The sequence below is a fragment of the Salvelinus alpinus genome, chromosome 7 (assembly GCF_045679555.1).
Source record: "Salvelinus alpinus chromosome 7, SLU_Salpinus.1, whole genome shotgun sequence".
Taxonomy (NCBI): Eukaryota; Metazoa; Chordata; class Actinopteri; order Salmoniformes; family Salmonidae; genus Salvelinus; species Salvelinus alpinus.
This window is the reverse complement of record NC_092092.1, coordinates 10,265,520-10,291,857: the sequence shown is the minus strand read 5'-3', so window position 1 is coordinate 10,291,857 and position 26,338 is coordinate 10,265,520. Positions and strand designations below refer to the sequence as shown.

The following is a 26,338-nucleotide window of genomic DNA, read 5'->3' as shown; positions in this document are numbered from 1 at the left end:
TTGGGGTCCTTCAGGTTCCTTGGGGTATACTTTGACACTAGACTGACCTGGGCAGAACACATTGAGAGAGTGGTAGGAAAGTGTAAGAAGGTGCTAAATGTGATGCGCTGTCTGACGGGGAAGGAGTGGGGGGCTGGGCGTTCCTCATTGAGGACCATGTATGTTTCATTGATCCTGTCTGGCAGGGAAGGAGTGGGGGGCTGGGCGTTCCTCATTGAAGACCATGTATGTTTCATTGATCCTGTCTGGCAGGGAAGGAGTGGGGGGCTGGGCGTTCCTCATTGAAGACCATGTATGTTTCATTGATCCTGTCTGGCAGGGAAGGAGTGGGGGTCTGGGCGTTCCTCAATGAGGACTATGTATGTTGCATTGATCCTGTCTGACGGGGAAGGAGTGGGGGGCTGGGCGTTCCTCAATGAGGACTATGTATGTTGCATTGATCCTGTCTGGCAGGGAAGGAGTGGGGGGCTGGGCGTTCCTCATTGAGGATCATGTATGTTGCATTGATCCTGTCTGACAGGGAAGGAGTGGGGGGCTGGGCGTTCCTCATTGAGGACCATGTATGTTACATTGATCCTGTCTGACGGGGAAGGAGTGGGAGGCTGGGCGTTCCTCATTGAGGACCATGTATGTTACATTGATCCTGTCTGACAGGGAAGGAGTGGGGAGGCTGGGAGTTCCTCATTGAGGACCATGTATGTTTCATTGATCCTGTCTGGCAGGGAAGGAGTGGGGGGCTGGGAGTTCCTCATTGAGGACCATGTATGTTTCATTGATCCTGTCTGGCAGGGAAGGAGTGGGGGGCTGGGAGTTCCTCATTGAGGACAATGTATGTTTCATTGATCCTGTCTGGCAGGGAAGGAGTGGGGGGCTGGGAGTTCCTCATTGAGGACAATGTATGTTGCATTGATCCTGTCAGGCAGGGAAGGAGTGGGGGGCTGGGCATTCCTCATTGAGGACCATGTATGTTTCATTGATCCTGTCTGACAGGGAAGGAGTGGGGGGCTGGGAGTTCCTCATTGAGGACCATGTATGTTTCATTGATCCTGTCTGACAGGGAAGGAGTGGGGGGCTGGGCGTTCCTCATTGAGGACCATGTATGTTTCATTGATCCAATCTGTAATAGACTATGGCAGTATAGCGTATGTTTCGGCAGCTCAGACCTCATTGGAAAGGCTAGATCTCTGTTGATGTACTGGCTAAACAAGCACTTAGAAGTGGGGATGTTGAGGTTGTAGTTTCAATGACCAAGGCAGAGGCAAAAAGCCTGATATGGACAGCGATGGTGCAGAGATGGCGGGAGCAGGGGAATAGAGAAACTAAGGGAAGGCATTTATTTCTAGTACAGAGGAAAGTTGGGGAGAGGAGGATGGCAGGAAGGGACAGAAGAGAGGAGGCTATTTGTTTAGGGTGGGACACAGCCAGTTGAATAAGTCCTTAAATGTGATAGGAAAGCATCCAACAGGAAAGTGTCATTATTGCCAGGAAACAGAGACCGTGGCGCATGTACTGCTACAGTATCAGAGGGAAAGAGAGAGACTGAGATCTAGAATGAGGATACAATAGATTAGATTAAAGAGTATATTGAGTAGAACGTCCTTAGATATAGTCTCAAATATTTGTTATCTTTTTTGAAGAGCAACTTGGCTGGCAGGTAGGATTTAGTTCCTCCGTGTCTCTGGCCCACACTCCAGTACAGTAAGTGGCGGTAATGCACCATAACGTTGGATGCCAACCGCCGATAAACCCCACCGAAGAAGAAGAACGGCTGTAAAGATGGCGGCTCCCTTAACGTGGAGGAGGCTGGGGTACTGTGTGTACACGCGGGCCCTGGCTGGGGTTTTCACCCGAATATCAGACCGATTCTTCCGTACACGCGATCGGAGGAGAGGGTAAGATACGACTGTTGTGGAACTTAAGTGGAGAAGAAAAAGAGAGACAACACTGTTTTTCTTCGTCAGACGTAATGACAGCGCTCACATGACAACCTCTAGCTGGGTATGTCAACTCCAAGATGAGAACAACTCGGCTAGCCAACCACTTGTCGTGGCAGAGATGTATGCGTGCAGCCAGTCTTTACTTACACAATGTTTCAGTGTTCTTTCATAATGTAGGAAAAAAATCTATGTTGTCATTTTTCTAGCGTGCGTCAAATATTATTGCCACACGTTTTCTGTTGTAATCTGATTGTTGCTTGCGAATAGTTTCATAATGTAATTTGATAGTATTATGGTCATGGCGAAGGTTACATAATAAACATAAGCGTGCAAGTTCAGCCAGCACATGTAAGCGTTGCAAAACATTATCTCCCCTTGAATTTTCTTCCGGTTGCTTAGGCGTACTTTTATTTGTGAATTTAAATTTCCACCCCATGTGTTGTCAAGTCTGTGTAGGGTAACGTTAACAGTAACTCAGAAATTCTCAGAATGAGGAAATCTCTCTCGGGTCTTTTTGTGGTTTCCTGAAAACCTGAAGTTGCAACAACTGCCAGATATCTGTCTGCCAGTCAGTCTGTCCATACCTGCATATAGTCACGTGCCTTAGTTTCACATCTTTATTATCTACCATAGAGCGGCACACTGAGCTCTGAGTCTGTCTCTGGCCAAGGCTTAACTGGGAGTGCCAAGGTCGGTGCTGGAGGTAGCTTTGGGACACAACGTAGTCTGTGTTTTGGTTGGACTCCCTGAGTTGTGCACCGTTCTGGTGGTCCAACCAATACACAGACTACTAGTCTGGAGGATGTCATCCAGAAGGGGGAGATCAACCCTGGGCAGTCAAGGCTACTCCTCATTCAGACTAGAGCTGTCTCCCAAATGGCCCCATATTCCCTATATACTGTACTACATTTGACCAGGGAAAGTAGTACACTGAGGGGGGAATATGGGGCCATTTGGGACACAACTTTGAGCTTTATCTTCAACCCCATGACCTAAGAAGGCTATCATCACCTAGACAAGCTAGGCGATGGGACTAATGGCCGTAGAGACGGAACAGTTTTATCTCAAACATGATCTGTAGATATAGCTAACTAGCCAGATGCACTACATGACCAAAGGTATGTGGACACCTGCTCAGAGGTTGGAACATCGCTGCGGGGACTTGCTTCCATTCAGCCTCAAGAGCATTAGTGAGGTCGGGCACTGATGTTGGCCCTTGCTCACAGTCCGCGTTCCAATTCATCCCAAAGGTGTTCCATGGGGTTGAGGTCAGGGCTCTGTGCAGGCTAGTGTGCGGCTGCTTGGCCATGGAAACATTTCATGAAACTCCCGACGAACAGTTCTTGTGCTGACGTTGCTTCCAGAGGCAGTTTGAAACTCGGTAATGAGTGTTGCAACCGTGGACAGACAATTGTTTTTTCCACTTCACAATAACAGCACTTACAGTTGACCGGGGCAGCTCTAGCAGGGCAGAAATGTAACAAACTGGAATCCTATGACTGCCATGCTGAAAGTCACTTGAGCTCTTCAGTAAGGCCATTCTACTGCCAATGTTTGTCTATGGAGATTGCATGGCGGTGTGCTTGATTTTATACACCTGTCAGCAACGGGTGTAGCTGAAATGGCCGCATCCACTAATTTGAAGGGATGCCCACATACTTTTGTGTATATAGTGTATGTCTTCCCTTCCATAAGCTTCTGGTTGCTTTAGGTATACTTTTATCTGTGAATTCCTATTTCTGTCTCCTTGTGTTGTCAAGTCTCTGTGTGTAGAGTAAGACTAGCTCAGAAATTCTCAGCATGAGGAAATCTCTCTCGGGTGTTTTTGTGGTTTCCTGAAAACCTGAAGTTGCAACAACTGCCGTCTGTCTGTCTGTCGGACAGTCTGTCCACACCTGCGTATAGTCACATGCCTCAGTTTCACATCATCTTTAGTAGCTACCATAGAGTGACTATGAGCTTACAACTTTGAGCTTTATCTTCATCCGAAAGACCTGAGGAGGCTATCATCATCACCTAGACTAGCTAGGCTATATAATGGCCGTAGACAGAATGGTCATGGCACATAGAGGCTTGGCTACACAGTGTCAGTTCTACACAGCGTCAGTGCTCCATTTACTTAGCCAAGAGACAGAGGAATGGGAAAGGCTACAGAGGGGAGGGAGACGCTTGCATGTATTCAGGGTAATATTCATTAGGGCACACCGTAGCAAAACGTTTTTAAGTTGAAATTGAGTTCAAGTAGTCCCTCCATGTTTCAGTCTGTTTTCTTCCGTTTAATGCCTAATAGGAAATGAAAGACACGTCTGTCAATGGCCTCCTGACTGTGAGGTAGAAGAGGGGAGGATTGTGTTGCCGTAGACTTGGTTGTAATAAGAAACTGTGTAAATAGAAGGCACAATGATCTGAATTCACCCTCGAGGACTCATACAAATACACAAGGCAACCACGTTCTCACAACTGAAATAGCTTGCCTTTACTAAGCTGTCACCGGTACATATTGGCTATGTGTCCGAATACCTAGACTTGCGTTCTAAATAGTAGGCATTTTAAGTATGTGAAAATATAACGTTTTATAGAATTTGGAATTTCAAAAATCGAGTACTTTAAATGCAAATGTTATATACATTTCGGCTTTTCATCTAGTAGAATTCGTTGCTCACGCCTTCCTCACGCACCGTTTTAAGTAGATGTCCTGGATGGGTGGGAGCACGGGCCCAGTGACGTACTGGGCCGTCTTCACCACTTACTGGATGGCCTTGCGGTCGTGGACGGCGCAGTTCTGGTACCAGGTCGTGATGCAACCAGTCAGGATGCTCTTGATGCAGCGGTAGTATTTGGAGAGGACCCTGGGTGGCATGCCACATTTCTTCAGCCGCATTAGGCTGTAGAGACTAGGGTTGCACATTTTGGGGAATATTCAGAGGTGAAAACTTTCTGTGGGAATTAATGGAAATATTTGCAAATTAATATTAATACCATTTAAATGTAATGTTTTTTGCATTGGATATATTTACCATATCATATGGAGACAGAAACATAAACTTTATCATAAGTAGACAGAATTGCAAATGATTAAATCCTTCCAATAGAAATAAAAAGTGATTTAGTTACGACTTGAACTTTAATTAAATGAGTTGACTCTTCACATGGGATGGTTTCACTGGACAACAAAATAAATGGAATATTGAATGATCCCCAATGATCCATCGCAAATCCCCAAAATGTTTAAAACATACATCTGTAAAATGATAGTCTAGAAACTAAAGCTTTTGTTGTCTTCCTCTCAGGCTTCTATATATTCTCCCTGGACCTCTCAATGTCCACCTCTTGAAGCCTCATCTTCACTGTCACGTTCCAACCTTGTTGAGGATGGCTTGTTGTCGGGCTCAAAAAGCATCAAATTTGCCCAGATGGCCACCAATTTTTCAACCCTTGTATTGGTCAGCCTGTTGCGTGTTTTGGTGTGTGTTCCCAAACAAGGACCAGTTGCTGAGGCGGCCGATTGTTGGTTGGATTTGGAGGTTGATGGGGGCAACGGGGGAAAGAGCCTCAGATCCACAAAGTCCCTTCCACCAGGTGGCTGATGAGATATGTTGGCACGACTGCTATATTGCATCTCCATCCCAAAGCCCTTGCGTGGAAGTGTACTTCGTCAGACTGCCAAGAACCTTGCCCTGTCGAGACACGGTAGTGATGACACCATAGGCCTTGTTGATCTCTGCACCAGACAGGATGCACTTGCCAACATACTTTGGGTACAACATGTACACTGCGGCGTGTATGGGCTTCAGGTAGACATCTTCACGCTTATTGATGTATTTGAGAACTGCAGTTTCCTCTGCTTGGAGCAACAGTGAAGTCATCAGGGCAGTATGGATTTCTTCTCTTACATCTGCAAGCTGAGTCTGAACATCAGACAGGATGGCATTGTCTCCCTCAATCTGTGCAATGGCTACTGCTATAGGTTTCAGGCTGCTTACCACTCTCTCCCAAAATACATCATCCAGAAGGATCCTCTTGATGGGGCTGTCTATATCGACTGACTGATATGGCCATTTCTTGGCAAGACTCCCCTCCAGGAAACTGTCAAACATGACAACACCACCCCAACGGGTTTTGCTGGGCAGCTTCAATGTGGTTCTCTTATTCTTCACTTTGCTTGGTGAGGTAGATTGCTGCGATAACTTGATGACCCTTCACATACCTAACCATTTCCTTGGCTCTCTTGTAGAGTGTATCCATTGTTTCAGTGCCATGAGGAGCAGATTCAATGCATGAGCAACACAACCAATGGGTGTGATGTGAGGGTAGGACTCCTCCACTTTAGACCAAGCAGCCTTCATGTTCACAGCATTGTCTGATCAGTGCAAATACCTTTTGTGGTCCAAGGTCATTGCCTGCCTTCAGCTCATCTGCAATGTAGAGACTGATGTCTGTTGTCCCTTGTCTGTGCTCTTGTAGAATACTAGTTGAGGGGTGGAGATGATGTAGTTAATTATTCCTTGCCCACGAACATTCGACCACCCATCAGATATTGCAATAGTCTGCTTTCTCTATGATTTACTTGACCTTCACTTGAATTCTGTTGAACTCTGCATCCAGCAAATGAGTAGATAAAGCATGTCTGGTTGGAGGGGTGAATGCTGGGCGAAGAACATTCAGAAATCTCTTCCAATACACATTGCCTGTGAGCATCAGAGGTGAACCAGTTGCACACACCGCTCGAGCAAGACATTCATCCTCATTTCTCTGACTACGTTCCTCCATTGAGTCAAAATAACTTCTGATTCCAGGAGAACCATGAGCTGTTGCTATCAATAAGGTGTCTGATTCATCATTTTCACCTCGAATAGAAGTGGAGGGACTTTTGTCAGAAGTTGCTTGTGAGCGCTGAGGGAACTTCATGCACTTGGCCAGATGATTCTGCATTCTTTGTTGCATTCTTCCCATATGATTTGGCACAGTATTTGCAAATGTACACAGATTTTCCTTCTACATTAGCTGCAGTGAAATGTCTCCACACATCAGATAGTGCCTGTGGCATTTTTCTGTAAAGATTAGGAAAAAAATAGGAAAAAAATAAAATCCTGACTATAATTCCATGTACAGATAAATAGTTAAGCAGTTAGATTAAACAACTCCTTTTGTAAGAAATGTTTTAAAATGAAACCTGTATGGAAACAGTTGAATTAACACTCCTCAATTAGCAGGCTCAAGCAAGCTAAAACCTACATGGTAGCAAAAACTAACTAGCAGAAATTGTGAACAAGTTAGAAATAATTTAAACACACTTGGCTGTAGGCTACTACTTACTAGTTAACAAAAAATCATGTATGTCCTATAAAATATAGTCACCCCACCCAGTTGTCATGACGTTGGGTGAGGTTTATGACCCCCCCCCATAAATACCTTTCTCCCTTTTCTCTCCACTCTACTGAATGGACTCTTGGAAAGCCCTTAGTACCACAGAAAAAGTGTGGTTACATCAAAAGGTTGGGGAATGGAACAATAATTCCCCTTTTCAACCAGTTGAAAGTATCCATTGGTACTTAAAGAATATGATGTCAGATCAGATGTTGTCAGGGACATTATATCTGATGATCGGACGACATACAATGTATCTTGGAAAGTCTACACATTCTAGTTATCAGATTCACATAGAATTGTTGTGCAATTTAAATGTTTAAATATAAAACTATTTGTGCTAAAATTACATTTAATCTTTTCATTCTAAATGAGAGAATTGTTTTCATAAGTAAACTATGTTCACTCAGTGGCCAAGTGAACAGACATTGGTTGGAGAGGGATGAAACACGTCCTTCTCTTCATAAGAGAAGATAATTTTAAGCTAGGGTTCGTGCAGATAACCAAGAATTTTACGACGTTCAGATGAGACTGATAGAAGGTAAAGAATAATTAATGACTGACTGCTATTTATATAAAATATCTTTAAGAGTGGATTTTGGAGATAGCCGCTCTATATATAAATGAACACTTCCGTGGTGCCCCAGGTTATTAATGAGTTAATTGTTGTATGATTTAATTCAATCACTTAATCGATTTGATAAAATGGCCTGTCATCTCATTTAATCATACTAGAGACAACACAGTATTGTAATCAAAACTTTCCAGAAAGCATGTAGTCCTTGGCTCAGACAGTGTAGTAGTGTGGGCTCAATAGCATCTCATTAGTGTGCAAGATCTTGAGAATCATGTACATGTGATGGAAGAAAGCACTGTGCATGCAGAGGGTTGCAATTCCATTGAATTGGGGATAGTTTGACCAAAATATGCCACAAGACCTAGAATTACCTTTTGTGTATCCCACAACAAAAAAAACTGTTATAAGAACTTTTTTGATGAATTTAAGCAACATTCCCGGGCTTAACTTCCCATGGAAAACTTCTGGGAAATTTACCTGAAAGTTTCTGACCATTTGCAACCCTAGTAGAGACGCTGTTGTGCCCTCTTGACAAGAGTGGTGGTGTTGGTCCATGTCAAGTCCTCAATGATGTGGACGCCGAGGAACTTAACTGATGACTCTACTGCAGTCCCGTTGATGTGGATCGGGGCATGTTCCCTTCTCTGCTTCCTGGATTCAACAATCAATTCCTTTGTTTTGCTGACGTTGAGGAAGAGGTTGTTATTCTGGCACTGCAATGCCAGTTCACTTACATCCCTACAGGCTGACTTGTCATTGTTGGTTATCAGGCTTACAAACGTGGTGTCATCAGCAAAGTTGACGATGGAGTTTGTGTCGTGCAAAGCCACTCGGTCGAACAGGGAGGACACACCCCTGGGGGTCCCTGTGTTAAGAGTCAATGTGGAGGAGGTGTTGTTGCCAATCCCCACAGCCTGTGGTCTGCCCGTCAGGAAGACCAGGATCCAGTTGTAGAGGGTGGCGTCCAGACTCAGGGCTCTAAGCTTGGAGGGAACAATGGTGTTCAATGGTGTTCAATGGTGTTCAATGGTGTTCAATGCTGATCTGAACTGTAATCAACTAACAGCATTCCCACATAGGTGTTCCTCTTGTCCAGATGTGTTACAGCCGTGTTAATAGCGACGCAATTGCATCTTCCGTGGATCTGTTGGCGTGGGTCCAGTGTGCCTGGCATGCTAGCCATTGATGTGGGCCATGACCAGCCTCTCAAAGCACTTCATGATGACCGGGGTGAGCGCGACGGCGTGATAGTCATTTGGGCATGTCACCTTGTTTTTCTTGCCCATTGGTACGATGGTCGTCTCCTTGAAGCAGGTGGCGACTACAGCCTGGGACAGGTTGACATTGTCAGGGAAGACGCCTGCCAGTCCTTGCCACATGCGTCGTGAGTCTGAGTTGTGAGACATCAATTTTTGTCTATCTTTTTGCGTCCCTAATGGATTCAGAGCTTGTACCTGCTTGCCTTATACTCGTCGTGCGCCACAGAGTCATCGGGTTTTGTTGTACTGACAATAAATGCTGCAGTATGGTCTCTCAGCATGGTACGGATATCTACGTTCATCCAGGGGTTTTGGTACTTGTATTTTATTTAACTAGGCAAGTTAAGAACAAATTCTTATTTACAATGACTGCCAAGCAAAAGGCCTCCTGCGGGGAGGGGGTCTGGGATTAAAAATATAGGACAAAACACACATCGCAACGAGAGACACACTACATAAAGAGAGACCTAAGACAACACCGCATGATAGCAACATGACAACAATTGTTATTGTGGGTACATCAACACATTTCCCAATGAAGCCTGTGACTGGTATATATTCCTCAATGTTGATGGATGAGTCCTGGTGGGATGAATCTTTGAACATATTCCAATTTAGTATTCTCAAAATAGTCCTGCAGCATCTGCCTACTCTGTCCACCTTACTATTCTGTTTTGGTCGCTCCCTCTTGAGTTGCTGCTTGTAGGCGGGGAGTAGGAACAGATGTGATCTGATTGACCGAAGTGGGGGCGGGGGATGGCTTTGTACGCGTCGCAAATGTTTGTATACTGAACAAAAATATAAATGCAACATGTCATTTCTCTACCATAAGCCGCCTCCAACATAGTTTTAGGGAATTTGGTAGTACGTCCAACTGCAGAGCACTTGTAACCACGCCAGCCCAGGACCTCCACATCTGGCTTCTTCCCCGGGGGATCGTCTGAGGCCGCTGACAAAACTGTGGGTTTGCACAACCAAAGAATTCCTGCACAGACTGTTAGAAACCATCTCAGGGAAGCTCATCGGCTTGCTTGTCGTCCTCACCAGGGTCTTGACCTGACTACAGTTCAACGTTGTAACTGACTTCAGTGGGCAAATGCTCACCTATGGCCACTGGCACGCTGGAGAAGTGTGCTCGTCACGGATTAATCCCAATTTCAACTGTACCGGGCAGATGGCAGACAATGTGTCTGGCGTTGTGTGGGCGAGCGGTTTGCTGATGTCAACGTTGTGGACAGAGTGCCCCATGGTGGGGTTATGTTATGGGCAAGCTACGGACAATGAACACAATTGCATTTTATCAATGCAATTTGAATGCACACAAGATCCTGAGGCTCGTTGTCATGCCATTCATTGGCTGCCATTTGTTCAGTGTTTATCTATAGGAGGCAATTACCACTCCAGCTGAAGGCTTCCATGGAAGTAATTCCTATCCCTCCTGCCTTTCTCTCTTCCTCCCCCCCCCCCCAAGGTCATTGTTGCTCCTAGCCCCTCTCCTAGCCGAGGCAGACTCCTCTCCCCTTCCTCTCTTCAGATCCCCCGGGTCGACTGGAGCTCAGGGCACCGATGGCCTCCATGCCCGCTTCCTTTGGATGGCAGAACATGTACCCGCCTTCAGGGTGCCTGGCACACACATCCACATCCTCACCTCCCCTGACCAGTTTTACCAGGCAATGAAGGTAAGGTGTGTGTGTGAGATAGGGAAAGCTCCACACCCTCTAAGTCATGTGCTGTACTAAAGATGGTGTACTAAACATTCCCCCAAAAATGATGAAAATAATAATAAAAAAATTATAATAATAAGGGGTGAAGCCTCCTTGTTTGTCCTGTAATACCTGATTTAAACTAATTTCTTGTGTTTTCTGTTCAGGCTCGAATAAAGACGGCTAAGAGGCGAGTGGTGATGGCCTCGCTGTATCTGGGTACAGGACCCCTGGAACAGGACCTGGTGGACTGTATGCAGGAAGCTCTGCAGCGTTCACAGGAGGTTGACAACTCCGACCTGCAGGTCTCCATTCTTTTAGACTACACACGCGGCTCACGAGGTAGGAGGGGTTCTGTGTATGCGAGAGGGAAAATGCCATATAACTCTTACCAAGCTCAATGGGTGTCTGTGACCCCCTCTGTCTCTGTCTAGGTCAGACTAACTCTAGGACCATGTTACTGCCGTTGCTGCAGCAGTACAGCAGTGGGATGCGTGTGTCTCTGTACCATACCCCTGACCTGAGAGGGCTGCTCCGGCTCCTGGTCCCACAGCGCTTCAACGAGACCATCGGGGTACAGCACATAAAAGCCTACCTGTTTGACGATGACCTCATCATCAGCGGGTACACACACACGAACACACACACACCATTGTTGTAGTTGTTGGTGTTTTTCTCATACAGTTGATGTTGCTTGGTATACCTTTTTTACCTGTCTCTTCCATCTCTCCCCTCCCTCCGTAGGGCCAACCTGAGTGACTCGTACTTCACCAACAGACAGGACCGCTATGTGCTCCTGGAGAACTGTTGGGAGGTGGCAGACTTCTTCTCTGATCTGGTGGGCGCCGTGGGAGACGTGTCATTACAGCTACAGCCTGACAACTCTGTCAGCATGATGGAAAACATGGTGCACCCCTACAGAGGTATAAAACACATGCGTAACACCAATACATACAATGCATTCGGGAAGTATTCAGACCCCTTCACTTTTTCCATATTTTGTTACGTTACAGCCTTATTCTAAAATTGTTTTTTCTCAATCTACACACAATACCTCATAATGACAAATCAAAAACAGTTTTTTTGAAATTTTAGCAAATGTATTACTACTCTACTTTGTTGAAGCAACTTTGGCAGCGATTACAGCCTTAAGTCTTCTTGGGTATGACGCTACAAGCTTGGCACTCATGTATTTGGTGAGTTTCTCACATTCTTCTCTGCAAATCCTCTCAAGCTCTGTCAGGTTGTACAGGGAGCGTCACTGCACAACTATTATAAGGTCTCTCCAGAGATGTTCGATCGGGTTCAAATCCGGGCTCAGAGACTTGTTCCGAAGCCACTCTTGGCTTGTTGGAAGTTGAACCTTCGCCCCAGTCTGAGGGCCTGAGTGCTCTGGAGCCGGTTTTCATCAAGGTACTCTCTGTACTTTGCTCTGTTCATCTTTCCCTCAATCCTGACTAGTCTCCCGGTCCCTGCCGTTGGAAAACATCCCCACAGCATGATGCTGCCAACACCATGCTACAACGTAGGGATGGTATTGGCCAGGTGATGAGCGTTGCCTGGTTTGGCATTCAGGCCAAGGAGTTCAGTCTTGGTTTAATCAGACCAGAGAATCTTTTTTCTCATGGTCAGAGTCCATTAGGTGCCTTTTGGCAAACTCCAAGCGGGCTGTCATGTGCCTTTCACTGAGAAGTGGCTTTCATCTGGCCACGCTACCATTAAGGTCTGATTGGTAGACTTCTGCAGCGATGGTTGTCCTTCTGGAAGGTTCTCCCATATCCACAGAGGAGCTCTGTCAGTGATCATTGGGTTCGTGGTCACCTCCCTGACCAAAGCCCTTCTCCCCCGATTGCTCAGTTTGGCAGGACGGCCAGCTCTAGGAAGAGTCTTGGTGGTTCCAAACTTCTTCGATTTCAGAATGATGAAGGCCACTGTGTTCTTGGACCTTCAATGCTGCAGACATTTTTTGGTACCCTTCCCCAGATCTGTACCTCGACACAATCCTGTCTCTGAGCTCTACGAGCAATTCCTTCGACCTCATGGCTTGGTTTTGCTTTGACATGCAGTGTCAACTGAGGGACCGTATATAGACAGATGTGTGCCTTTCCAAATCATGTCCAATCAATTGAATTTACCACAGGTGGACTCCAATCAAGTTGTAGAAACATCTCAAGGATGATCAATGGAAACAGGATGCACCTGAGCCCAATTTAGAGTCTCATATCAAAGGGTCTGAATACTTATTTTTAATAAATTTACAAACGTTTCTAAACTTGTTTACACTTAGTCATTATGGGGTATTGAGTAAATGGTTTTTATTTAATACATTTTAGAATAAGGCTAATGTAACAAAAGGTGACGGGGTCTGAATACTTTCAGAATGTACTATACATAGCACATAAGTAACACACACATACATCTACAGAGGTAAAACACAGGGTCCCCAGGTGCTTAACTCTTTGCTCAGCTTGGCTGGCAAGTTCTAAATGTAGTGTAATGCGTTGTTCTTGGAAAGGTCCTTGGAATCGGATTAGTTGAAAGTGTAGCTTGTTCCAGCTCAGACACACAGTGAAATCGGTCCCGTGTGGCTCAGTTGGTAGAGCATGGCGCTTGCAACGCCAGGGTTGTGGGTTCATTCCCCACGGGGGGACCAGGATGAATATGTATGAACTTTCCAATTTGTAAGTCGCTCTGGATAAGAGCGTCAGCTAAATGACTTAAAATGTAAAATGAAATCAGAGAACTGGCACGTGTGTGAATGAAAGAGCGAGAGAGTCAGGAGAGGTAGACAGACAGAAAGAAAAATAGTGTGTGAGTGTGTAACCAGAGAACATTCAGTCAGGATGTTGGGTCTGGCGCTAAATGACATCATGTCTGCAGAACCGGACCACAGTTGTCACAGAGACCAGAAATAGAGCAGTGAAGTCACGGAGTTGCTGGTAAACACAGTGGGAAGATGCGCACGCACACACTCTAATCATTAGTGAATGAAGTTCTCCTGCTGGAAGAGGGCAAACTTTACAGTAAAAGCACGTCTTTAGAATGAACTCATGCTGAGGCTTGCAGGTATCTCTCTCTCTCTTTGTCTCTGTCACGGCCGTGAGTGGCGCCAGCCGGCAGGCGTAGTCCAGATATTGACCCATAGCCGTAATGCCCAGAACTAACTTTACACACTCACCTGCTCTACTGCACACATACTATGTGCGTGTGAGCGGGGAGAGCGAGTTTGTGTATGGTTACACAGAATTGTTAATTGCAAAAATAACAAAGTGGGCACCGCGCCTCTTTCGTTAAAAAGCTGAGGGAGAAATGGAACCACTCTGAAATTCAGACAGAGCTATGGACTGACCATCCATGCTAACAGTTAGTATTAACTGCATTTTGAGGTAATACATTGTTTACATTTATATTGTTTACAAACATGGGACAAAAACAAGCTTATATTTTGGGTTCTGATGGTGTGTGACAGTTGCACTAAGCTCATGAGGTTATATTCTTCAAGAGTTCATTGGTCTATATCATTAATTTACAAGTACAAAAATGGATATAGCAACTAAGGATTCTAGTTTTAACCAGGTCGGTCTGTTTTCCTCTCTTACATCCCTACATTATTTTGTCACCAGGTAACCGGGATGATTTCTCGGCGTCGGCCCGGCAACACATCATGGAGGTAGTGAACACGGCTCGTACGCGCCAAGACATCGCCAAATCTGAACGTTTGAAGCGGGAGAGCAAGGGTGAAGAGGGAGGGGAGGAGGACACTTGGGTTTTTCCTCTGATTCAGATGAAACCTCTGGGAATACAGGTGGATGAGGAGATCACACAGGTAGTTACACACCTGGACACCACTACCCTCACCAACTAATATTGAACAAAATAACTCACCATCGCATGTGTTTATTATTTTATATATATAATATATATATATTTTTTATTTATTTGTGACTTAATAAATGTAGAAATGTGGTGTTTTAGTGAAAGGACACTACATCTGAGCATCTTATTTCCTTGTAGCGTTTGCTGACAGATGCGGGTCCCGGTGCAACTGTGTTTCTGACGTCAGGGTATTTCAACCTGACAAGGGCCTACATGTCGCTGGTTCTGGGGGTGGGCGCCGACTATCGGATCCTCACCGCCTCCCCGGAGGTCAACGGGTTTTTCGGTGCCAAGGGCATTGCCGGGGAGATCCCAGCCGCCTACATCCACATTGCCAGACAGTTCTACAGCAAAGTGTGTCAGCTGGGACAGCAGGAGAGAGTTCACCTTCACGAGTATCACAGAGCACACTGGACCTTCCACGCCAAGGGTGGGACACACACACACACACAATATAATCCTTGGCCTTAGAGCCTAGATTGATTCTGAATGGTTCTACTCTATTGTGATTAGTTCTGTTTGGCTGTGAGTTATGACTGGTAGTGACGTTCCATGGTCAGACAGTGAGCATCCTAAACGGCACCCTATTACCTATATTGTGCGCTACATTTTGTAACAGCCCTATGGGCCCTGGTCAAAAGTAGTACACTATGTAGGTATTGGGGAATAGGGTGCCATTTGAAACTCACTCATGGGGCCAATTCCACCCTGACAGACTTGTACTGTTCTCTGGCTCTGCTGTTCTGTCCCTGTGGTAACCCAGACATGTTGTGTGAGACGGCGTCAAGTCGGGGCGGCAGGTAGCCTAGTAGTTAGTGTTGGACTAGTAACCAAAAGGTTGCAAGATCGAATCCCAGAGCTGACAAGGTAAAAATTTGTCGTTCTGCCCCTGAACAAGGCAGTTAACCCACTGTTTCTAGGCCGCCATTGTAACTAAGAATTTGTTCTTAACTGACTTGCCTAGTTACATATATTTTTTTAATTCAACTTTAGCCCCGAGCAAAGGAAACAGTCACTCCTGGGTTTGTATAGACGTTGGGGGTTTCTGTGTGCTTTAGTGTTTCCTTTATAGTTGTGGACATGGTCAACGAGAACCAGATTTAAACATGAAAAAATGCTGTAAGGAATTATATCTGAATTACTACCAACCTTTCGCTGATACTTCATATATAGAATAAAATGGTAATGTGTCCCAAAGAATATTCTAAACAACTGAAATGTTAGTGGTGCATTAGTAGATAGGTAAATTCTTGTCGTTTTTTTTCTTCAAAAGCCAGATTGAGCCACAGAGAGGGGGAAATGAACACACACAGTGAAGCAGCGTCAGTGGAATGTAATTTCACACGATCGTAGAAGTCCCATTTATTAGATAAAGCAGGGCGGGCCGGCCGTTTCCCGTAATCACAGCACACACTGCACGGGAGAAATCACACAGCACCCAGCTGGGAGAGAATCAATGACCATTAGAGTCGACCCTGACCCCCAGCTGCAGAACAAATCACTGATGTTGGGAAACCGCTCTCCCTTTTTCTCTCTCTCCTCCCTCTTTCCTTCCTCCACCAATCCCCCTCTCCTCCCCCTTTTTCCCTCATCCTTCGCTCTCTCTGCAGGGCTGTGGTACTACCTGCGGGGGCAGGTACGGCCGTGCCTGACTCTGATTGGCTCTCCTAACTTTGGCTACCGCTCGGTGCACCGGGACCTGGAGGCCCAGATCGCCATAGTAACAGAGAACCAGGACCTACAGGCCCACTTGCAGGAAGTAGGCCATTCAAACCAACACAACTTTATTTAAACAGACTTGATGGCTCGATACTATGGCTCTGTTTTATACAGCTCTCAACCAAAAGGCCTGTCTCCAAAATGCAACTAATTTGATAGCTTATGATCCCAGGAACTATGTGAAGCTGGTAATAATATGCAGAGCGAGCAAGCAGGGAAACCTGCTGTGTATCTCATATGTGTACACAAACTCGTTCACTCTCTCTCTCACACAATTACTCTCTCTGTCTCGTCTGTGTGTAACAGGAGCAGGAGATGTTGTACCAGAGGTCTACAGAGGTGTCCAGCTCTACGTTCCAGCAGCCAGATCGCCATGTCAAGCTGTGGGTCAAATTGGTCACTCCCCTCATCAAGAACTTCTTCTGAGAGAAACAGCCAAACAAAGGTAACGCCCACTCACACGCCACAGGTACCACACCCACATACTCCCTCTGAACGATCGTCTCCTAGTCACACATAGAAGTACAGATGCTTTTTATAGAATGGCAGAACTTGGTTTCTCCAAAATGTCCCTAGCCACTGCTATGTGTACCAGCCCTCAACCCAACCTAGCCCAAGGCCGCATCAACCTCAGAAGCTGAACCCAGCTACCCCTGATTTGAATCCTACTCCGTCACACACCTTTATCCACTTTACTCCCCCTCCTCCTCAACGTCCCGTCTCTCTGAGAGAAACTGTCTGACCCATCTGGCCTTTGACCCCTCAGCATCAACATTCTGTAGTCAGCATCTGGACCCATTCGGGTGTGTGAGAGAAAAATCATTGTGCTGATGGCTAGAGTAGGCGGTGTACTAGGCAGTGGGGTCAAAGGCGGCTTAGACGGGGGAAGGGTGGCTTATTGTTTGTGTTCTAACAGGGATGTAGACTTGCCTTACAGGAAGTATTTTCTTTTTATGGTGACGGTAAATGCTGAAGGGGAGGTGTCTCGTCACCACAATGTTACTCAGTGAGACAAATAGCCACTAAATGTCAGTGTGTGATCACCTGCCGTGAGGGTACAATGACTGATGGGGCCACACATTCCTCGTCATAATCCACAAGCATCCAAATACATGAACAAAGATGTTATCTATCTATAGTTTGTTTTTGTTACTGTGTAGTTCTTGTAAATGAACAAATTTAGAAATGTAAATTAAAACACACACTTAGTGGACACACACACACACTCACTGAGCATGTGAGGTGGGATCAGGGTCTGTTGACTGACCTGGTCTGGGAAACAGGGTTATCTATAGATGAACATCCATCCTCCCTCCTGCCTCTCAGAAACAGCCCTAGTATCCACTGGCGTAACGCAGTTTCTCTGGACCCCCCCCCCGCAAGGTCAGAGCCCCCCCCAATCAAAGTATAGAATACCGTCCATGGTGATTAAATTGCGAAATGTCTACACGGGTGGATGCTTATTGAGTCGATTTATAGGGTTTCTGTGGTGCCATGGCATAACTTTGCTTTAGCTAGTGTATAAATGTTTATTGGTAGGCCTATTTGGTTGTCATTTTCTCATGTTAAGCACGCTGTCGCAATGCTGCCATTTGTAGCTTGCTGGCTGGTGGCAATGTAATTACTTATTCTGTAAAATTATAAATGTTTGACGAAGCAGCATACGGTACTAATCAGCTACCAATATATATATTTTTGGATTATACAACTGTCCTGTATAGGCTACCTGAATCTGCATGACATGAACCCTCATGTTCTCTCCCAGCTTGGATAGAAAGTTGTGGATAAAACCAGTCTTAATGGCAAAATGATAGTCGGTCCACCTTCAAAACACTAGCTTACTAGGGATTGTTTCATTATGCAGTGTACTATCTATAGCTTTACAGTGCCTTGGGAAAGTATTCAGACCCTTTGACTTTTTCCACATTTTGTTAGGTTACAGCCTTATTCTAAAATTGATTTAAAATTGTTTGTTTTTTTCCCTCGATCTACACACAATACCCCATAATGACAAAGCAAGAACAGGTTTTTAGACGTTTGCTAATATATTACAAATAAAGGAAATATCATATTTACATAGGTAGGTATTCAGACCCTTTACTCTGTACTTTGTTGAATCATCTTTGGCAGTGATTACAGCCTCGAGTCTTCTTGGGTATGACGCTACAAGTTTGGCACATCTGTATTTGGGGAGTTTCTTTCATTCTCTGCAGATGGGCTCCTGACTGGCGCAGCGGTCTAAGGAACTGCATCTCAGTGCTAGAGGTGTCACTACAGACAGCCTGGTTCGAATCCAGGCTGTATTACAACCGACCGTGATTGGGAGTCCCATAGGGCGGCGCACAATTGGCCCAGGTTTGGCCGGTGTAGGCCGTCATTGTAAATAAGAATTTGTTCTTAACTGACTTGCCTAGTTAAAGGTTAAATAAAAATCCTCAAGCTCTGTCAGGTTGGATGGGGAGCGTTGCTGCACAGCTATTTTCAGGTCTCTCCAGAGCTGTTCGATTGGGTTCAATTCCGGGCTCTGGCTGGGCCACTCAAGAACATTCAGAGACTTGTCCCGAAGCCACTCCTGCGTTGCCTTGGCTGTGTGCTTAGGGTTGTTTTCCTATTGGAAGGTGAACCTTCGCCCCAGTCTGAGGTCTATAGCACTCTGGAGCAGGTTTTCATTAAGGATGTCTCTGTACTTTGCTCCGTTCATCTTTCCCTCGATCCTGACTAGTCTCCCAGTCCCTGCCGCTGAACAACATCCCCACAGCATGATGCTGCCACCACCATGCTTCACCGTAGGGATGATGCCAGGTTTCCTCCAGACGTGACACTTGGCATTCAGGCCAAATAGTTCAATCTTTTGTGAAACCAAGATTGAACTATTTGGCCTGACAGGACAAAAAGCAATGGGAACCTCCCCAGATTCGGAGAGACAGGTTTGGCGATGATAGGGGCAGCGACCTTAAAGAAGAAAGGATCTGAACCAGATGTTTTTTTGGGGGGTCAAGTTTAAGGAGCTCCTTTAGCACCTCGGACTCAGTGACCGCCTGCAGGGAGAAAGTTTGTAGCGGGCAGGGGAAAAAGAGGGGGGATCATCGGATAGTCACATTAGAAGGGGTGGGAGATGAGGAAATGTTGGACGGGCAAGGAGGCATGGCTGAGTCGAATAGGACTCGACTTAATGAAGTGGTGATTTTTAAAGATCTCAGCCATGTGCTCCTTGTCAGTAACAACCACATCATTAACATTAAGGGACATGGGCAGCTGTGAGGAGGGTTTATTTTCCAGGTCTTTAACTGTTTTCCAGAACTTCTTGGGGTTCGACCCACAAAGCGAACTACTCCGTAGTTACTTTAACTTTGGCCTTTCGGATAGCCTGAATGCACTTTATTTATAATTTGCATGAACGAGAGCCAGTCAGCCTGTCAGTATGCGTGTGCCGAGCTATTTGCCAAATGGAATTCTTGAGGTGGAGTAACTCTGCCGGATCAGGGGCTGAACCTGTGTTTTTTCCTCATTTTCTTTATGGGCTTGTATTTGTTAACGATACCACTGAAAATAGATTAAAAAAAAAAAGGTCTTCCAAGCGTTTGACAGAGGGGATCAAGCTGATTCTATACCAATTTACAGAGGCCAGATTGTGAAGGAAGGCTCGCTCATTAAAGTTTTTTAGCAAGCGTCTTATGACAAGTCAGGACAGGTCGTTTCACTGAGCAGCCATTACAAACACAGGCTGTAAAACAGTGATCACTAAGGTATCAGTCTGGTGTTTTCTGTAATGACCTGTAAGGATAACATTAATGGGAGTAGTCTTTTCTAGGTGTTTTGAGTCATACCTTGTGGGATTGGTAATAATATGAGAAAGATTTAGGGAGTCTCATTGCTTTAGGTCTTGGTCAGGTTGTTTAAGCATGTCCCAATTTAGGTCACATAGCAGGACAAATTCAGACTTAGTGTAAGGGGCCAGGAAAGAGCTTAGGGCACAGGCAGGTGCTGATGGTGGCCAATAACAACCAGCAATTAATTGAAAGTTTAATGTGTAAAACCAGCAAATCAAATTGTTTGGGGACAGGCTTGGTGGAGACAACCGAGCACTGAAGGTGTTCCTTGGTAAAGATTGCCACTCCACCACCTTTGGAAGATCTGTCTTGCAGAAAAAGGTTAGAACCAGAAAGGTTAACATCAGTGTTCAAAACATTCTTTCTTAACCACGTCTCAGTAATGACGAACACATCTGAATTGGAGCTGTGAACCCACACTTTCAACTGATACATTTTAGGTAATACGCTTCTACTGTTAACGTGCAGAAATCAGTGTAGCAGAGCACAAATCAGAATTGGGGTTAGCAACAGTAGATGGGCCACGGTGTACATGCACATTTCCAGATATAATCAGCAGTAATACAATCAGGGCACGGCAGAGGACGGGGAGAGCTCTGCAGTGTTGATTTATAACATTTGAATCATATTGTACAGCAATTTCATCAGGTAACATGAATACAAAGCCGGTGAGAGGTGGTTAGAATAAGATGGCAGGCCAAGAGTCTGTGTAACCAATGGAGTCCGAGTCCCAAGTGTGGAAACAAACAGACTGTCCCACGGTTGGGTAAACAAGCAAGTACATAGTCAACAAACCACGCAGGAGTCATGAGGCAAATTGCATAAAGCACAAGAGAAATTTAACAACTTGGGGCTAGCCATTGTAAGTTCAGAGTCACTCGCCTCAACAGTGCATGTGTGCTGGAGGCGACTGAAAGCTTGGGAGAGAGGGGGGTACCTACACCAGACGGGGAGACAGGCCAGGGCAGACGGTTTACAGATCGCCAGGTGGAATCCAGGCAACGGTAGTCGATGTCACAACCACTTGGGAGAAGCTTTTCTCGGGAGGCAGATTCCTTGTAGAAAATCCCAGCTAGCAAGTCTCTGTCCGTCTTTTCCATTAGGGAAAAGGAGGTCGTTAGCTAGCTATATTTTTTAAGTGTTAGCGACATGGTCCTTTACGACGTCCAAACAAAGTTGTCCAAACAAAGTTGTCCTGTGGCTGTTATATTTTGGGGATTCTGAGGAGGATATAATCTCTGCACAGATGGAGGGGGCTTCAAAGGCCTCTGCATTTGGGGGAGGCTGTGAAAGTCTCCTGCCATTGTTAGGCTCAAGAGTTTTCACACTGCACTTCAGTGCTAATTTCAGTCAGATTCTTTCCTAGCAGCTTGATAGCCTTATTTAAGAAGCTTTATATAACAAAATTACCTAGAGATTGTCTTTTACTTTTTGGCTTCAGAAAGTAGGTTGAACATTACTCACTCAATGTTGTGTTGGATGGCATTTCCATGTTCCGCTGTGTTTCTTCTGCAGGTTTTGGCTTGTTAGAAGTTTTCGTTTTTCTTGATAGTCCTTGGTGGTAGTAGTCCATTCAGGTAATTTTGTCCAAAATCAAGATTTTAGGTATGGAATTGTGACTTGGAATGACTGTTTTAATGTTAGTATCCTATATAAGTCCTTGCAGGTTGTGGGCTGACTGTTTTCTATACTGAGTATTGCCAACTCAGACAGCCTTTCCTGAGACATTAGGCATTATACAGTATTGTCCATTGCGCTATATACAATATAAACTTAGTTTTGAATGATGCCAAGATATACCAGAGATAAGGGACTGTTGATATTGCAACCACCCAACTCAAACACCGGTTCACCAGTATGAACGAATCGCAAACAGCCCTCAAGAACTGTTTTTCTACTAAGTTGATCACCACATCAGTAAGTGCGTCGATGATGTTGTCCCCACAATGACCGTACGTACGTACCAGAAGCCAAGGCTTACAGGCAACAGCCGCACTGAGCTAAAGGGTAGAGCTGCCTCTTTCAAGGAGTGGGACTCTAACCTGGACGCTTAGAAGAAATCCCGCTATGCCCTCTGACGAACCATCAAACAGGCAAAGCATCAATACAGGACTAAGATTGAATCCTACTACACCGGCGCTCATCGGATGTGGCATGGCTTGCAAACTATTACAGACTACAAAGGGAAGCACAGACGCGAGCTGCCCAGTGACACGAGCCTACCAGACGAGCTAAATGACTATGGGTGCTTCGAGGCAAGCAACACTGAAGCATGCATGAGAGCACCAGCTGTTCCGGGCAACTGTGTGATCACGCTCTCCGTAGCCGATGTGAGTAAGACCTTTAAACAGGTCAACATTCACAAGGCTGCATGGCCAGACGGATTACCAAGAATTGTACTCCAAGCATTTGCTGGCAAGTGTTTTCACAGACATTTTCAACCTCTCCCTGACCGAGTCTGTAATACCAACATGTTTCAAGCGGACCACGATAGTCCCTGTGCCCAAGAACACCAAGGTAACCTGCCTAAATGACTAACAACCCGTAGCACTTACATCTGTAGCCATTATCCCAGAAACCCTAGACCCACTCCAATTTGCATACCGCCCCAACAGATCCACAGATGAGACAATCACCTGGACAAAAGGAAACACCTACGTGAAAAATGCTATTCATTGACTACAGCTCAGCGTTCATTGCCATAGTGCCCTGAAAGCTCAACACTAAGCTAAGGACCCTGGGACTAAACACCTCCCTCTGCAACTGGATCCTGGACTTCCTGACGGGCCGCTCCCAGGTGGTAAGTGTAGATAACAACACATCTGCCACGCTGATCCTCAACACAGTGGCCCCTCAGGGGTGTGTGCTTAGTCCCCTCCTGTTCACCCATGGCTGCATGGCCATGTATGACCCCAACACCACCATCAAGTTTTCCGACGACGTAACAGTGGTAGGCCTGATCACCGACAATGATCAGACAGCCTATAGGCAGGTAGCCTAGTGGTTAGAGGATTGGACTAGTAACCAAAAGGTTGCAAGATCAAATCCCCGAGTTGAGAAGGTAAAAATGTCATTCTGCCCCTGAACAAGGCAGTTAACCCACTGTTCCTAGGCCGTCATTGAAAATAAGAATTTGTTATTAACTGACTTGCCTAGTTAAATAAAGGTAAAATAAATAGGGAGGAGGCAGTGTGGTTTCAGGATAACCTCTCCCTCAACGTGATCAAGACAAAGGAGATTATCGTGGACTACAGGAAAAGGAGGGCCGAACACGCCCCCATTCTCATCAACGGGGCTGTAGTGGAGCAGGTTGAGAGCTTCAAGTTCCTTGGTGTCCACATCACAACAAATTATCATGGTCCAAACACACCAAGACAGTCGTGAAGCGGGCACGACAAAGCCAATTTTCCCTCAGGAGACTGAAAAGATTTGGCATGGGTCCTCAGATCCTGAAAAAGTTCTACAGCCGCACCATCAAGAACATCCTGACTGGTTGCATCACCGCCTGGTATGGCAACTGCTCAACCTCTGACCGCCAGGCACTACAGAGGGCAGTGCGTACGGCCCAGTACATCACCGGGGCCAAGCTTCCTGCCATCCAGGACCTCTATACCAGGCGGTGTCAGAGAAAGGCCCTTAAAATTGCCAAAGACTCCAGCCACCCTAGTCATAGACTGTTCTCTCTGCTACCGCACTGCAAGCGGTACCGGAGCGCCAAGTCTAGGTCCAAAAGGCTTCTTAATAACAGCTTCTACTCCAAGCCATAAGACTCCTGAAAAGCTAATCAAATGGCTACCCGGATTTGTATTGACCCCCCACACACACACACATCTTTACGGTGCTACTACTCTGTTTCTTATCTATGCATAGTCACTTTACATCTACCGACATGTACATATTACCTCGACTAACCTGTCCCCCCGCACATTGACTCTGTACTGGTACTCCCTGTATATAGCCTCGTTACTGTTATTTTATTGTTGCTCTTTAATTATTTTTGGTAAATACTTAACCAACAATGCAGTTAAGAAAAATGTGTTATGGGCTTATAAGTAAGCATTTCGCTGTAAGGTCTACACCTGTTGTATTCAGCGCATGTGACAATTTGATTTGATCTGTTTGCATCTGCCAATATACTGGCGGCCCAGTATCCAGACGACCTGTCCCCAGAGCTTCCTATACAGTTAATATTTTCTGTAACGTGTTGAGCCTTGCTTTAAGGAGAATGAGAGGCTAAATAAAAAATGTTACAGAACTACAACTCCCTGTCTAGTTTCCCAAGCTCTTTTTACCATCCCTGTAACTGTCATTTCTGCAGAGAGATCATTTTCTAAACTAAAACTCATAAAGAACTACCTAAGAAACATTAGGTTCTCGGTCTGTGAATTTGAACACCTGAGTAAGCTCCACTGGCTGTGAGGGTGTCTGGTGCGCTAGTATCAACACCATACCATCTCCATGTGGTTTCACAGGTACACCCTCCCAGAATAAAAGTTAAACGTGGTTATATAAGTCTGTGGTTGAAGTAAGTACTTACTGTAGCTGTGATCTGGCAAAGAGGGAAGATGGGGGGGGGGGGAGATAAGCTTAGCTCTAACAATAGCTGAGTGGTTAAAAATTGATGTTATCTACAGTACGTTTATTGTTACTGTACTGACAACAGACTGGAAGCCTTCCAATAATCACACCTCAATTTCACATTCAAAAGGTTATCACCTGAGGTTTGTGTGTGCATGCCTGTATTGTTCTTTGCATCTGTGTCCTAACCATGCTTGTACAGGCTGCCCCCTAGTGGACCTTCCTAGGAACACTGGGACAGTGAGAAAGCTGTACATGATACAGTGGAGTTGTTTCACACCGTTTCCAAGCTCAACACACATCTTTCTCTTACCTCACTGATGGCTGTGTTCATTACATTCCTCCAATAGACATAGATGACAGAAATCTGTAATTCTTTTTGTGCAACATTGATGCTTTTTATTAATGAAAAAGGTATTTCGGATGAAAGTGGTCTGAGTGTTTCTGTGTTTTCTCTTGCCTCTCTCTTACACACTAAGCAGGAGGCAGACAGCGGCCAGTACCCACTTGGCAGGCTTCTCCTTGGTCTTGAGGTTGAAGGTCCAGATGAAGGTGGGACCCCTCATGCGGGTCTTGTAGACAGGACACTCATACACGTTCTTGGTTTCCTGTCGGTCCACCGGTACCGCCTTGATGAAGATCACCGGCATGTTGGGGGTCAGCTCCTTCAGACGAGCATCCGCTATCACCCCCGTCTGGGTGTCCCAGCGTGCCCCTGTACATACACAACCAGACACACATACCTAACGTAAAAAGTTGAACTCTAAACATATAAAAACATCATCTCTCCACAATGAGACTGTATGGTTGTGTATATCTACTGTACAAATGGACCACTTAATTATTAATGCCTGAGAAATAGCAGTATTTTTGTGACGGAAACTAGTTGTGTTTTCCATGAACATGCTGAGTACATGTTGCCAGCAGGAGGAATGTTAGTACAGGATGTTTTGTACATTCCATAACCATTCCATTAGTTTTGTATTGACAGAGGAATCTGGTACATGATGAAAGTAGTGTGTGTGTGTGAAGGTGACTAGACAGCCCGCTGTGTGTGGAGTTTTGAGATCCCTGGAGGAGCCTTAAGAACAATTGAGAGGAGAACTGATCTAGCAGTGTTTACTACGGTACTCTAACCAGCTCATACAGTGAGTCATCCCAGGAACTGAACTTGAAAGTAAGTTGGAATAGTAGAATGCACAAGGTACAATTTAGAAATTGGGTAGTGCATCATCAGTTCCTCTTGTCATGTCAGTCATTCCATATCTTAGACAGCTATTTATTCAGAAATGTCCAGATCAACTAGCCCATGTTAGCTAATGTTTTTTTGCCCATAGATTTTATTGTAATGTTTGGGAACTCCTGCACTAACCAGCTCATACAGTGAGTCACCCCAGAAACTGAACTGGGCACTTTGTGTGGATGGATGACTCTTTGTAACCTAAAAGATCATTTTATGAGTAAAAAAATAAATAAAATGGTATTAAAGTTT

The 26,338-nt window shown here is 45.4% G+C and overlaps 2 protein-coding genes across 3 annotated transcripts in view; one reads left to right on the top strand and one right to left on the bottom strand.

The window, feature by feature from the left end:
- The first annotated feature begins 1,660 nt into the window (after positions 1-1,660).
- Positions 1,661-26,338, top strand: LOC139580408 (CDP-diacylglycerol--glycerol-3-phosphate 3-phosphatidyltransferase, mitochondrial-like). Of its 2 annotated transcripts, none has more exons than XM_071409055.1 (10): positions 1,661-1,892; positions 10,612-10,819; positions 11,011-11,185; positions 11,278-11,467; positions 11,588-11,766; positions 14,467-14,669; positions 14,858-15,149; positions 16,330-16,478; positions 16,745-16,883; positions 25,329-26,338. In XM_071409055.1, exons 1-9 carry the CDS (start codon positions 1,729-1,731, stop codon positions 16,862-16,864), a joined length of 1,680 nt encoding a protein of 559 aa, XP_071265156.1. In that variant the 5' UTR covers positions 1,661-1,728; the 3' UTR covers positions 16,865-16,883; positions 25,329-26,338. The 2 variants fall into 2 exon arrangements, with proteins under 2 accessions (XP_071265156.1, XP_071265155.1); XM_071409054.1 differs by having other exon boundaries at positions 1,662-1,892; positions 25,326-26,338.
- LOC139580409 (dynein axonemal heavy chain 17-like) overlaps positions 25,225-26,338 on the bottom strand; it is a 96,774-nt gene continuing 95,660 nt past the window's right edge. The window contains exon 77 of the mRNA XM_071409056.1: positions 25,225-25,561. Within this exon, the coding sequence (XP_071265157.1) occupies positions 25,314-25,561 (248 nt within the window). The 3' untranslated portion in view covers positions 25,225-25,313. The remainder of the gene's footprint in view (positions 25,562-26,338) is intronic.

What these genes read in the sequence shown, in the direction of transcription:
- LOC139580408 (XM_071409055.1), top strand. Translation starts at nt 1,729, where the DNA reads ATGCCAACCGCCGATAAACCCCACCGAAGAAGAAGAACGGCTGTAAAG. An exon ending in GATGACCTCATCATCAGCGG is followed by an intron (nt 11,468 to 11,587) that starts GTACACACACAC and finishes CTCCCTCCGTAG; the next exon opens with GGCCAACCTGAGTGACTCGT. An exon ending in TGGATGAGGAGATCACACAG is followed by an intron (nt 14,670 to 14,857) that starts GTAGTTACACAC and finishes ATTTCCTTGTAG; the next exon opens with CGTTTGCTGACAGATGCGGG.